The 13,778-nt window shown below is 39.6% G+C and overlaps 2 protein-coding genes across 3 annotated transcripts in view; one reads left to right on the forward strand and one right to left on the reverse strand.

Moving 5' to 3' along the window:
• Positions 1 to 13,778, reverse strand: part of LOC138943011 (tubulin monoglutamylase TTLL4) — a 173,444-nt gene that overhangs the window by 89,524 nt on the left and 70,142 nt on the right. The window contains exon 1 of one of the 2 annotated variants that reach the window (XM_070313532.1): positions 8,014 to 8,035. The exons of the other annotated variant lie outside the window; for it this stretch is intronic. The gene's annotated coding sequence lies outside the window, so the exon portion shown is untranslated. Of the gene's footprint in view, positions 1 to 8,013; positions 8,036 to 13,778 lie in introns of those variants that run through there. 2 annotated transcript variants of the gene reach the window in all.
• LOC138943002 (uncharacterized) lies at positions 12,285 to 12,999 on the forward strand. The gene has a single exon (XM_070313515.1). The coding sequence runs from the start codon at positions 12,308 to 12,310 to the stop codon at positions 12,830 to 12,832; it is 525 nt and encodes a 174-aa protein (XP_070169616.1). The 5' UTR covers positions 12,285 to 12,307; the 3' UTR covers positions 12,833 to 12,999.

The following is a 13,778-nucleotide window of genomic DNA, read 5'->3' on the forward strand; positions in this document are numbered from 1 at the left end:
GCCGAATGAATGGTCAAAGCTTCCAGCAAGATTTGATACGCGCAATTTTAATATCTTTATTAAGAATCCTTGATTTTATATAATAATAATCATTTATAAATATATTTTCAAAATTACAGTTGAACTTTTATATAAATCTTTTAAATAAAAATATTTTACATATAAATAAAGAACGCGTGTATGTGTTTTAAATTTGTATAATATTGTAAAAAGTATTTTATATATAAATATAAAATCTCTCTCACATACACACACACACACACACACACATATATATATAAGAATTCACACTTCAAGACGAAGATTACTTTAATTGTGAATTTAATGCGGATGATGAAAGAAGATTCGAATCCCGAAACATTGTACAGAAGCAACGAGTGAGAATTCGAGCATGTCCCGGGCAAAATTTATGCGTCACGGATACAGTTGTCCGCGATCATACGAATCCTTCCCTTTCTATGGCGCGCATCTAGGATGACGAAATTCACCATTGAAAAGTACGTGTCGAAGCATCGCACGAGAGAGTTAGGTCGCGTCCTTTTAAAAGGGACTTTCCCATACAACCCCCGGAGAATGTACACCCACCCCTATATTAGATTCGCCTTTCAAGCGTCGCGGCAGGTCCTCGCATCCGGCAGGATCCGCTCTCCTTTGCGCGGGGACTTTGGGACAAGACCCAAATACCATACAGATCTGTGCAAGTTCGAATATGTCTCGTCTGCTGCAGGCACGTCGAAGAAACTCGGTCAAAGCGCGTTGAATACTCTCCGCAGGTTCGAACCTACAGACCGGATTCTGTCTGCTGCGAACGTTTCCAGTTTATATAACATGTTAGACAAGAAAAGAGATCCTTTTTCTACTTCTTCGGCGGAATGGCGAAACGCGTCTAAACTTGTTCAAATCTGTGAGCCTCTATTTGAGAAGTCTTTTTTCTCGAGTTCTTATTCAATCAAACTTGGCATTATATGCAATTTTTAAAAAATGTTTCCGCGTGTCCAAAAAATATATCGAAAACGATTCCAAGCATGATGCAATCCGCGTGTGCGCTGATGCTTCTCATTTAAATTTATTGATACACATAAATAATAATAGCATTTTAATACAATATTTTATAGAATTCTTAAGAAAATCGATATATTGGATGATTGCATAAGTTCCCGATTTTCATAGACGGCATTAAGTTACTGCATGGCGGAGTTCTATTGTTTTCGTGTGGTAATTGTTGCTTACACCGAATAGATGACGTTGTCTTATGTCAATTTAGCGTCAGACATTGTTCAGATAAGTCCATTTGTGCATAAGAGAAATCGTTAAAAATGGAGAACGAAAAGGTGCATTTGCGGCATGTAACGCTATATGAATTTCGGAAAGGCGTGAGTGTTTGGATTGCACAAAAAAATATTCAAAGCGTTTATTTGGACCGCGCTCCTGCTCTCCGAACAGTCGAAAAGTGGTTTGGCAGATTTCAACATGGAGGATCAACCCCGCTCTGGACGGCCTTCCGGCATCGATGATGACATTGCGCATGCCTTAGTGGAAAGAAACCCAACGATTACAACTGAGGATATTGCCGAGAGGCTGAACATTGATAATTCAACCGCTTTTCGTCATTTAAAAAAGCTTGGATACATTTCCAAGCTTGATACGTGGGTGCCGCGTCTCCTGACTGAAAGGAATAAGCTGCAGAAAAACTGCAGGAGTCGCAATGGGAAATTCTACAGCACCCGCCGTATTCTCCAGATATCGCGCCTTCAGATTTTTATCTGTTCCGGTCTTTGCAGAATAGTTTAAATGGCAAGAATGTCGAAAAAGCTGTCGAAAATCACCTTACAAACTTTTTTCATGAAAAACCAAGTTCTTTCTTCAAAAATGGAATCGACAAGCTTATAGATGGTTGGAAAACCATTGTGGAAAAGAATGGAGACTATATAATTGATTAATAAAAGTGTTATCTCTAAAATATAATCTATCGAAGTTTATATTTAAATCGGGCACGAACTTATGCAATCACCCAATATATATATATATATTTTTTTTTTAATTTTATAAATTCTACTTTTGGATTTTTCAAAAAAACATTAAAAGACAGAATATCGAAAAGCAGAAATATCAAATTACGAGTGACAAATATTAGACAAAAGCGTTGCACCAAATTACTCTAGTATACCGTTAATCAGACAATTTCTCGTACGACCCTCAGATCCGCTAACCCAAAATCCCAACCGGCGATGTACCGAAAGAGTTAGCGGAAACCTGCGAATAATACGAAGGGAAAAAGGGTTTCCCCTTCCGATCGGATGCACCTGTGAAAGGGTTGAGGCGCGGAATAAAGGATTTCCGTGTTGAAGTCCGGGACACTCGCGACAAGTGCATTAAAAATACAATATTACTTGCCGAACGAATCTTTTTCACCGGCGAAAACTCATAAACGCCGACAATTGTTTCAATAATTTAACCGCGCGAGTCTGGCGAGCTTTGTGAAATTGTGGAGAATGGGGCCACGTGACGGCAGCTCCGGAAACTATATCACCCATGCGCCACTCACTATGCGAATCGCGATGTAATATAATATTATTGTAATGTAATATAATTCAATTTCATTAGTGCGTTAAATATGCGAGAAGAAATTAAATTTAATATTTTTCATTTCACAAATATAATAATAAAGAGAATACACACAGAAAGTTTTTGAGAAAGTCTGTAACACTAATCATAGATCATAATTAAAGTTTTATAAAAAAATTTTTTTTTTTTTTTTAACCGATTACGCTCGTTATATCCAATGAACAAGCTGTTGGCTCAGTTGAATGCTTTTCCCCACTTCGCGGGGCAAATGGGATGAATTTATAATAGGATCACATACCCCTACGATTTTTTTGATGCTTATTAAATATTTTTTAGGGGATGTGTAGAGAGAGAGAATCCATAGTGGATCGATACAAATTTCGGTTATTAGGGCGGCACCGTGTGTAATCGGACCGAATTATATCTTGAATTACCGGGACACTCCCAGCAGTTTCTAACGAGCTTTTCTTTTTTTTTTTTTTACAGCTCGTCGATATATAATTCGTAAAGTTCGGCGTGTCCTCGATCGCGTTGAAGTGCGCGATTATAATTTGCCCCATTTCGTTCATTTTATTTTTTTTTTCCCCCCCTTCAGCAATTGTGCCGGTCGACTGGGACGCGTTTCATCATCGCAATAAAACGCACTGTTATTTTGTGAATTAACGTTTCGCTAATTTCTGCTGCAGGTGAAGCAGCAGCAGCACGGATTCGACCATCAGGACGACTGAAGCGAATCGACAAGTTTGTCAGTGTCGGTGAGTCTCTATATGTATCCTCTTGTAGGAAGCCTTTGTGTGCTAAGCTTTGTGCTTCTTTCAATTTAACACTACTCTTAACGCTCCTCTACGCTAGTCATAAATGTCTCTTTTCTAAATTTTGACCGTTTGTTATTATATTATCTTCTTTTCAATACGTTGTTAATGGAAAACGCATTGAAAATACTGAAAAATGCGTTAACGATCGTAAGAATTATTTTACTTAACAATGTTGAACGAAATTCGGATTATCAATTTTTTTTCTCCGTTTAAAAAAAATTGAAAAACCGTGCGCAACCGACGCTGCTGAATATTTCACTGCTTCTTCACGATCGAGCGCCGATCCATCCTTCGCGGATAAATCCTTTATGCGCTTCGGCTCGCTGCTCGTCCATCCGTCAGAGAATCACGCGGAATCCTTTTGTCCCCCTCGGACCGGTCCGAAAGGAATTTCCGTGGGTAGAATAAAAAAGGGCCGGGGACCATAATGGCGCGACGCGCGAGAGGACCCTTTCGATCCCTTTGAAACGTCCAAGGGATATATACCAAGAGGGGTTAGAAGGCGGCCACGGGGGTAAATGCGATATTATTCAAAATCACGAAAATCACCGGTAGAATTTCGTTATTTTCGAGGCCCGCTCTCCCCCCTCCCCCATTCGGGACCGTAGATGCATATCTCGCATCCTTGAATGGGCCATCGTACGGGGTAAGCACCGGCCGATGTTTGTTCGACATTTCCCCCTTCTGCTCCTCCTCCCTTCCCCCTCCCCCCGGCCCCGTCCGTCCCGCCCGCCGCGTTACAAGGGTCGAGAACCGAGGGGCGAGAGTGATCCAGGTAAAAAGGGTCAAACGCGCTGACAAAGGACACACCACCCCCCCCCCACCGCTCTCGCACGCTCGCGAGCACATCGTATATGCGCGCAGCACGCAATCATAAAAGCGACATTTCGATCTTGCGCCGAGAGCGAATCGAATCGATTGAAAGAGAGAAATTCAAGACGATTCAAGGGGGGTTGGGATTTTTGGTCCTTCGTCTCATCGGAGAAATCTGCCCTGCCGCGCGCATCATCGACAATGCGAAAAAACGAATACGGTAGTCGGTTGAACTATTTTTCGCCCCCCCCCCCCTCGCAGGCGCAAACAAGATTTCTTTTTCTTTTTTAAATATCATCCTCTCTTTCTCGACAAATCTTCGTTCATCGTCTTTTTTTTTTCTACTATCCATTTTTTTCCTGGAAGTAAAAATAAGTAAAAAAATAATCACCTGACGATTTTCTTTCGAAGAAAGCTCGCGATTAGAGGATAATGACTCATGAAAGAGAGAGAGAGAGAGAGAGAGAGAGAGAGAAAATAGAGAGAAACTTTTACGATTTGTTTAACGAAACCGTGGGATCGTAATCACACTGTACATTTATCATGAAATATTTATCTTGTGACGAAAATCGCGTATCTCGAACTGAGAGTTAAAAAAAAAAAACTTACTTAACATTCTAAAATGAAATACGGAGTTTGATAAATTAAATAAATAGAAAAATGACCGCTGTTCGTAATAACATCGCACAATTCGAGAGCGAATCGACCTCAAGATTACGCGCACGCTCACGTGTAATGGCACCGATTTTAAGAGCGAGATAACTCGCTGCATCTGTACCAACCGCGGATGAGGTTTACCTTTGCCTCGAGAGATAAAATGAGACGCGGCAGGCTCATTCGGATTTTCGTCCTTCCATTTACAAACGACGCTATCGGGCATGAAATCCATGGAATGTTCTTCGGTAGGATATTTTATTACTGTCAGTGGAGTGTTCCATCAGTGGAATCTCGTATCACCTTTCGATTACAGGTAGCAGGGATAGATTACGATCGAGTTTTCGGTTAGTCTTTAAAACTCAATGACAAAGCATTTCCCCTTTTTCTTTTTATTATCTTCCATAACACTCGACATCGAGTTTGAATTAATTAGAGTTCACATATTGAATTATTAAAAAAATATATAAAAAGATTATTCTATAATTAAGTCCCGAAGACTGCAACTAATATATAAAATAAAAAATAAAAATTTGTCCAATCATTTAACGCTGATAATCTATGAGAAAAACATGCCGTGCTATCAGATTATCCTGCGTAGAGTTTTTCGACTTATGAAATATGAGTATCCGCGATACTGCGTATCCCTTGTTTCGCCCCTGCAATCGTCTCGCCAATTTATCCACAACCGACTCAATGAACCACAAAGGAAATCATTAATTAAAGCTCCACGAGAGAGAGAGCTCCAACGAGTAACGCGTACATACGTCAAAAATTTTCAACGAAACCAACCGGATTCACGGTGGACGCCGGAGTACAGGTCGAATTATCTCGATCTCGAAATCGGCACACGATTACACGCGAGTGTGCGAGAGGAGGAAGCATAAAAAGAAGCAGAGGATGGAGAGGGGAAAGGGAGGGGGGGGGGGAGAGAAGGAGAAAAGCGCGGCGAGACGAGGATGACCACTTCTGACTTGCACCTGCCGATGACGTCAGAAGGGGCTTGTTGTTTGGGCCCGATCAGCCCCGGGGGTCACCACTACTGTTTTAGTTAAGCCTGCGAACGCTCTTTCTTCGCCTTCTCTTTTCCCTTGGCGATCTCACCGAGGATCCCACCTCTCTCGCAACATCATCGAATGTGCGTATACAAGTTTCATACGCGAGCAAGGAACGACGCCGCGGTCATTGCTCACGTATTAATTATATGCTAATGAAAATTCCATGTAAAAACAGCCATAGCAATCTTTTCAACGTCCTTCCTTTGCTGCTCGCTTGTTCATAGTCACGATCTCTAAGTCGTCGAGAGACGTGACTAAAAAAGACGTGAATAAAAAAAAACATGCAAAATTTTATACTATTCTCTTACAGATTTTCTCTTCAAATAGAAATACTACAGAAATTTGTACAGTACGATAAAAATAAATAATATGTATAGGGTGGGCCCGAACGTTCCGGCCAGACTTTGAGATTTTATAGGAAATTTAATCCTGAGCAAAAAGTATCTTATATAAACATGGGTCGAGAAATGCTTCCTTAAAAAGTTAGCGTCTAAAAACAATCATTAGGTTATTTTATAATACATTCTTACAAATATCAGGGAAAGTATGCGTTTTTTTTTTTTTTTTTGACAAAAAGTACCGAAATAAAAGTTGTGGAGAATTAAATTATCTTTCAAATGAGATCAAAATGAATGTACTACGTTCCATAGATTTTGAAATAATCAGTTTCAAATATACAAAAAAAAGTGCTTTTTCGCCTATTGACACGGTAGAGCTTTTTATTAAAAATACTCTTCATTTGTGCTGTTATAGCCTTAGCTATGAAAGAAAAAGATCTTAATTTTTTTATTTTTATTAATTTTTTAAAGAAATTTATTAACTTTCACTTTCTTTTTATTTCATTTCCCTTTCACCTTCTACTCTTCCTTTCATCCTCATACGGTGATCGGTTTTAAACAATGCGGAAAAGTCAAATTCTTTTTAGTGGAATAACCAACAAGCAAGATAAACATTAAAAATTAACTAATACCCGTATTCATAGTCCTTCCTTATTTTAAGGACGGAGGAAGCCTCCATGAGGGATTCCTTGAATCTGCAAGGCCACCACCTTGTTTCATAGATGGACCTCGAGTCTCCCTTTCAAAAGGAAGGAATATTTTAGGGATTTTTAGCGACCGACTGGAGGCAGCACCGTTTTATGCTGCCTGCGACTAATTTCATATAATACATATGAAAACTTCATATGAAAACATATGAATACGGGTATAAGGCCATAACAGCATAAATGAAGAGTATTTTTAAAAAGCTCTATCCTCCGTAGTCGAAAAGAACACTTTTCTTTTTACATTTGAAGTTGGTTATCTCAAATTTCAAGATTTGTTTCGATACTTTTTATTCAAAAAAACGCATACTTTCTCTGACATTTAAAATATATAAAATATACAACCGTGATTTTTCGATCCACGTTTAATCCTGGCCGGAATGCTTGAGCCCATCATCTGTATACATCTGTTATATATTTGTATCTTCACATATATATCCCCGTACATTTGTCTATGGACAGTGTTTTCAGTTCGCACTTACGTGCCATATATGTTTTCAATAAAATTTAAAATTTTTTCTCGTAGGACAAATCATCTCTTTACTGTTGGCCTTTCGCAACCAAGTTGAAAATTACCATTTGATAAAAGAACGTTATATAAGCGACCTTGTTTACAAGGTGTCTCTTGTAAACTACGTCTCTTTACAAGGTCTTTTGTCTCTTGTTTTTCATTCCGAGCGAATAGCAACGGACACTGTATGGGAGCAAAATATTTCTTCGCGTACAAAATTCGCAGATACTCGAATATACTATTCGCATATGTACATGTGTATTAGGCTTTCGTCCCGCAATTATACCGTACATACGATCTCTTTGCGAGATCGAAAAAGAATTTTCATATTTGTAGATGCCAAATAAATAAATAATAATAAAAAAAAAAAAAAAACCGCATATGCGTGTTCTCGAGTCATTTTTAGATGCGTTCCATGCAACGTGCGTTTAGGTCTGATTATTCGGACGTTCGCGGATTCTTTTTCTCGTCGGTTAATGACGCGATAAAGCGATACTATCGCATGGCGGAATGCCGGAGGTAGTATTTTAATCAAGATCGTGTCATATCGCTCACCTCTAATGTTTGCTACGGTCGAACGTGAAGGGGATCGCGCGCCTCCACCTCCGGAATATAACGTTTTATCTGATGGAAGCCGCGACACTCGTCCGGTACGCGATTTGCATAATCTAATACCTTCGTTCGAGAAGCGGAATAAATATATGTGAGTATGACGGGCAGTTAATGCGAGGTTATTCATCGTCACGCAATTTGCCAACGTGATAACAACGTGACGCGTAAATTTTCGCTAAAATTTTCTGTAATTTTACCTATATATAATAATATTTCGATGCAAGTAAACTTTAATTATATTCTTCATCGTATATCATTAATGTTTCAGTAAAATAAAATAATACATGCTTATGTTTCATCTGTCTTTTCTAATCCGAGAATATCCCCCATTGCTTAAAAACACAGCGGTTTTTTTTTTTTTTTTTTTTTTAAGATTATGCTGATGCCAATAATTCTCTATTTATAATAACGAAATTCAACAACTTTATATTTTTTTCACACGGAAGCTTTATCGCTGATATCTATCGACGCAGGTATAGTAACTTTCCAAGCTATCAAAAATCGAAGATCAACGACGCGTAATCGACTTGGCGAATAATTTATGCCAAGTCGTTTGTTGGTTAATGAACCAGGCCGCCGATTCATTCTGCTCAAGGGGCACAAACGCCTCTTCGAAATTTGTCATGTCACACGCGCCGCAACTCTTCGTTTCGTCGGCCAATGCATGCGATTATCGATACTATAAAATATACGTGTATAAATTTCCGTCCGAGATTGTGCGAGAACGGCGTCTCTCGAAACCTGACGGACCGTTCTCGATTCGCTAGGATGTAGACGAGCAAAACGATCATGAATTATTAATTCCACGTGAGACGCCTCGGGGATGATGGGCGCGCTCGCGCGAATACGAGGGGGATATGGGAGGGGGGCTTTAAATCAGGACACCGCGCGAACGTTCTCGAATTAATTAAACTTTGACGGTCGCGTTAAGAACCGGTTGCAAAGTCTATCCGATCTGGCGTGATGGTCCTCTGAAGCGAGGGATTCTTTCCATATCGGCTGTTAACGACCGTCGAGAGAAAGAGCGCGAGGCGAAGCGAGCGAGATCCTCCGTTGGAACAGAACGTATACGCGAATCCGTGCTCGCAAACCGGTTTAAATCCTATCCGGCTAACAGGAAACGCGCAAAATTACCCGTTTCCTCAATTTTCATTAGATGGTCGCCTGTGTTGCCTGTGCGCGGTAATAATGGACCGCGAGATCGCGCTCTACAAGCCAGAGACATTCGTGTTAGCGTCGCCGCTGTGCAATTATCTTCGCTAGATTCGATAGAACGATAAATATACGTGAATTTTTTGCAAAATTATTTCTGCCAATTATTGTTTTCACATTGATCTTATGTAAAAGGAATTAACTGACAGAAACTGTACAAATTAGTCATGTTTGTGGTATTCTAAACGCGACACGCTCCAGTGACTCGAGTACCACGTGGGTAAAAATCAGTCGTTTGATATGTCCAATGATCCATGACATTTTTATATTCTACATTTGTATGAAAGGTCGTAATTTTCTGGACGTATGTAGAACGAGGTTCGTGGAATTTACAAGTTAAAAACACAGATGAAATCGGCTATCAAATCATAAACGATGCGATTCGCGAGATATCTGGTAAGCTTTCAAACATATACGATGTTAAATAAAAAATTATGTTAAATTTAAATTGTAAATTACATATGATGAAAATGATACGCGGATATATTTTCATATTTATCTTAATTTTAATTTGCATTAATATCTCTTAACGCGCATAAATTAATATACATAAGAATGTTAATCGGATTATCGAAATAATATTAAATTTGCAACGAATTCTTTCGAGAATAATTTTCAAAGAGAAATCTCGCGAGTAAAAACAATATTAAACCGAGAGTAAATGAAAAGAAATCACCCTTGCAAATTGTGAATCCCTTCCTCGACGCAGGTAAGTCCTCGAGTCTGCCAAGTACCAGACTCGTTTCACCTGCCCCCAAGCTGTATTTCCGAAGCGCAAGTGAAAACAAATAATCCGAGTGTACCTGTCCTCCGAGGGGGCAGACAAAGTTTGCCTGCGGGATATAGTCATACTGTGCCTGCCCTCATCTCGACACGATCCTACACGAGACTCGTTTTCACCCTCGATAGATTTCCATTGGTATTCAGGTGCATCATCAGTCGAATAAGTTCATAAACCCCCGATGATTTTACGTTCAAATTAAGCGAATCACCCCGAGATTAATGAGTATTGATTTTTTTTAATATGAAAAAACCTGACAAACGAACATTTTTAAATAATAAATGAATGAGAAAGAAAATAAAAAATGATTGAAGTATATTAATAATTATTGCAATTTTATGTTTTATTTTTTTAAGTTCCTCAAAATTTATCGCAAAAAAGTTTTTGTTTAAAAAAAAAATTCTGCAAAAATGTATTTTAATTTCAATTTTATACATCCATTCAATAGATTTATCTATATATATATATACAATATATGTCAAGTGCTAACACGTATCCATTACTATTCATCTGACATTCGTGCCACGAAACAGGTTGTCAAAAAATATCACCCCCAAGGAAAAAACTCGTGGGGTACGTGTGAGAGAGGGAAAAAAAAATACATTCCATCAAAAAAACTTTCAGGCTTTTTTTATGACGGTACAGCTAATGGAAGCATCGTGATCGTGTCATGAAGACAAGGGACCGAGTTCCAAGATAATAACAAATCCGGTTAGAGGTGTATTTAATAGCGGGGGTTACCTATCGCGGGGCGTCTAGATGCTTCTCGGCTCTAAATCTCTCGAGCACAGTGGGCTTAATGAAAGAAGCCCGTATACGTTATTACTGCACGTTAATTACTATAACTTACCGGCTATGCGTTAACCCTTTGGCTTCAAAAATTCTCAACAACGATCGCACTTGAAATTATTTTTCCTGAATCATGGAGATGAGCCAACAAATAATGCGTATGTAAAATGTCATTAAATATTTTAGTTATCATAAAATATTCATCAATCGATAAAAAAATCAATATAATAAAATTCAAATAGAAATATTAATTTTTGTATAACATTTTATAATTGCAAACTCTTTCTTTTTTCATTTTCAAAAATATTTTAAAACGATATAATGCAATATTGGAATACAATAATTAAAATATTCGCGATAGAAGATCCAGTGGAATTTAATATGTAAAATTTTGCAATAATTTTAATTTTAGATACGAGATATAAAAATCTGCTTTTTGTCCATTCTTGTTCCCAACAAAGACCCAACATCCACATAGGATGCACGATTTCTACAACCCGATGCACCTTATGTCACGCTAGTTCGCGTGTCAAAAAATTGAATATACCATCGATCGTATGTTGTACAAGTTGATATAATAAACGTTTCGTGAATCCAACGATCAACTGGGCGTAATTAAGCATTGTGAGTTTTCTTCGTTCATATCATTATTTCTATTATTACCAATGTCGCGTCTAACCAGCCAACTTGTCACCCCCCGATACGAAACGCAACAAGTTAAATACTTTGTATTCGGCACAAAGCTGACGACAAAATCCGTCTCATCTCACGCAAACTCGCGTGATGTGCACGAACGTGTCGCAACAAGTACGAACCAGTCTTGAAAAAGCAACATCATCCCCTTCTTGTAGTCTCTAGAAATCCCGGCTGCATCCTAGAGAAAGAGATCCCTCTAGAAAGGTCTCTAAGAAACCAGGTTCGCCGCCGAAACGAGAGAAGATCCACTACGTATAAAATCGAGCGGGGGTGACCACGCGGGGTGTGTGCGCACGTGCATATATGAAACGGAGGGGCCCCTGCAAGCAGGGTGCTACAGGGACCGAGATACGTGATGGACGAGAGGTGAAGGCGGAGGGGGAGGGGGGAGAAGACCGGCAGATGGTCGGCGTGGACCCCGACGTGGGAAGCTCCGAATTCTCCGAGTTCCCACAGCCAGAGTGCACCTGTCTTCCCCACTCTGTAACCCCGTGCAGCCTCGACGGGGCTATATAAGGACGGGGTTGCTCGTACTAAGGCACCATTCGCTCACTAGCGTTTCACTCCAAAGCAACTTGCCCAAAAGCACACATTCACCAAGTACACGTTCTCCCGCCAAGTTCCTATCGAACGACACAGTTCGTGCCACGTGTTCCGAGTTCCGACAGTTCGGCAGAAAAAGACCGGTTCAGTGTACGTGGTTCAAGGGAGAAGAAGCTCAGAGATAGAGAGAGAGAGAGAGAGAGAGAGAGAGGAAAGATGGCTGCCACTACCGTAACCGAACACGTGTTGTTCGACTTCGAGGTCAGCGACGTGTTCCAGAACGAGCTCAACGACAATCTTTACAACTTGAACATGTCACAAGACAAGACCGTGAACACCAGCAAGAGCAAACGCATGCTGAAGCCGTTAAAGCCGTTGCTGCGAATGTTGAAGAGACGCTCCAGCAAGTACGTCAAAAGCAAGAAGCGTCAACAGGCCGTGCCACAGATTGAAATCTTCACCGAAGAGATGGACAATCAGAACAACGCCAACGAGGCGTTGGAGCGCAGACTCCTGCAGGAGCTACAGGACGCCGAGGAAGGTGCCGCCATCACTGTCTGCCTGGACGGACAGATGACCGTCGTGCCGGTTGTGCCTGGTCAGTGTTACGTGCCGGTGCATTTCGCCCACACCCACGCCGGCGACTTCTATTGGACGACGCTCAGCATGGCCGACAGAGACCTGTGCTACAAGGAGCGTGCCTTCTCGCAGCATCAGCTCCCAGAGGTGCAGGTGGCGTGAAATCCCTTCATCGAAAACAACCGCATCTACCTCAAAGGCGAATCGTCTTCGAGAGCTGATTACTCGAGATGCGCTCAAGTTCCTTCTTGCGAAAGCACCGATCGTGCTTCCGAGGCCGAGGACTGCTGTCACCAGCCGAGACCATGCGGGACGAGAGCTTAAATAAGACATTTCGAAACTGTGATCACTAGATTATGTTATGTAGATTTTAATTTTATGTCACATATATTGACAACTGACTGACCGAGATAAGCATTCCTTGCAGATGTAATGAAAATTGATAAAGGGCGTGTCAAAAGACAGACGCGTTACATATATATATTTTTTTTCTTTTTTTATATCGCGACACATTAGTCGCATTTGTGATACTTGTACTTATAGGATATACTTAAAATATATATACAAATTTGTAGTGTTATTTTGAGATTGTGATATCGGCTTTAATGTCAGCAAGCTGACAGTTTTCTACGTCTTCCAATATGTTTGTTTAAAATAAATGTTATCGATAAACAAATATATACCTTGTGCCAATTAATTCATCGTTTCCTTCACCTTACTTGTAAGCGAATAATTTTAAGAATATCGTACAAATATTAAAAATTTTTTTTTAGATATATCCATTCATATATTGTATAAAAAAAAAAAAACGTATAAATTTTCCGCTAAAAAGATACGCGAAAAAAGCGTCTTTACGTTAAAATTTACATGAGATTCTCAGAAATCATTATCTTTCGTACGTATCGTATAAATTGAAATATATCAATAAAAAATAAATTTCTTAAAGTATCGGAAAAACTTCTTTTTTACATAAGGTTCTCTCAAAACTCGATTATATATTCAGCAATATGAAAAATTCTTTAAGAATTCCAAAGATGGATGAAAAAAACATTGTCCAGCCATTTAATATAGCTTCAAAGAAACATCGGACAAAATTATATATCTATAA

The sequence above is a fragment of the Polyergus mexicanus genome, unplaced genomic scaffold (genome assembly GCF_030449975.1).
Source record: "Polyergus mexicanus isolate NDT 795.1 unplaced genomic scaffold, iyPolMexi1.0 SCAF_24, whole genome shotgun sequence".
In the NCBI taxonomy this organism is placed as follows: Eukaryota; Metazoa; Arthropoda; class Insecta; order Hymenoptera; family Formicidae; genus Polyergus; species Polyergus mexicanus.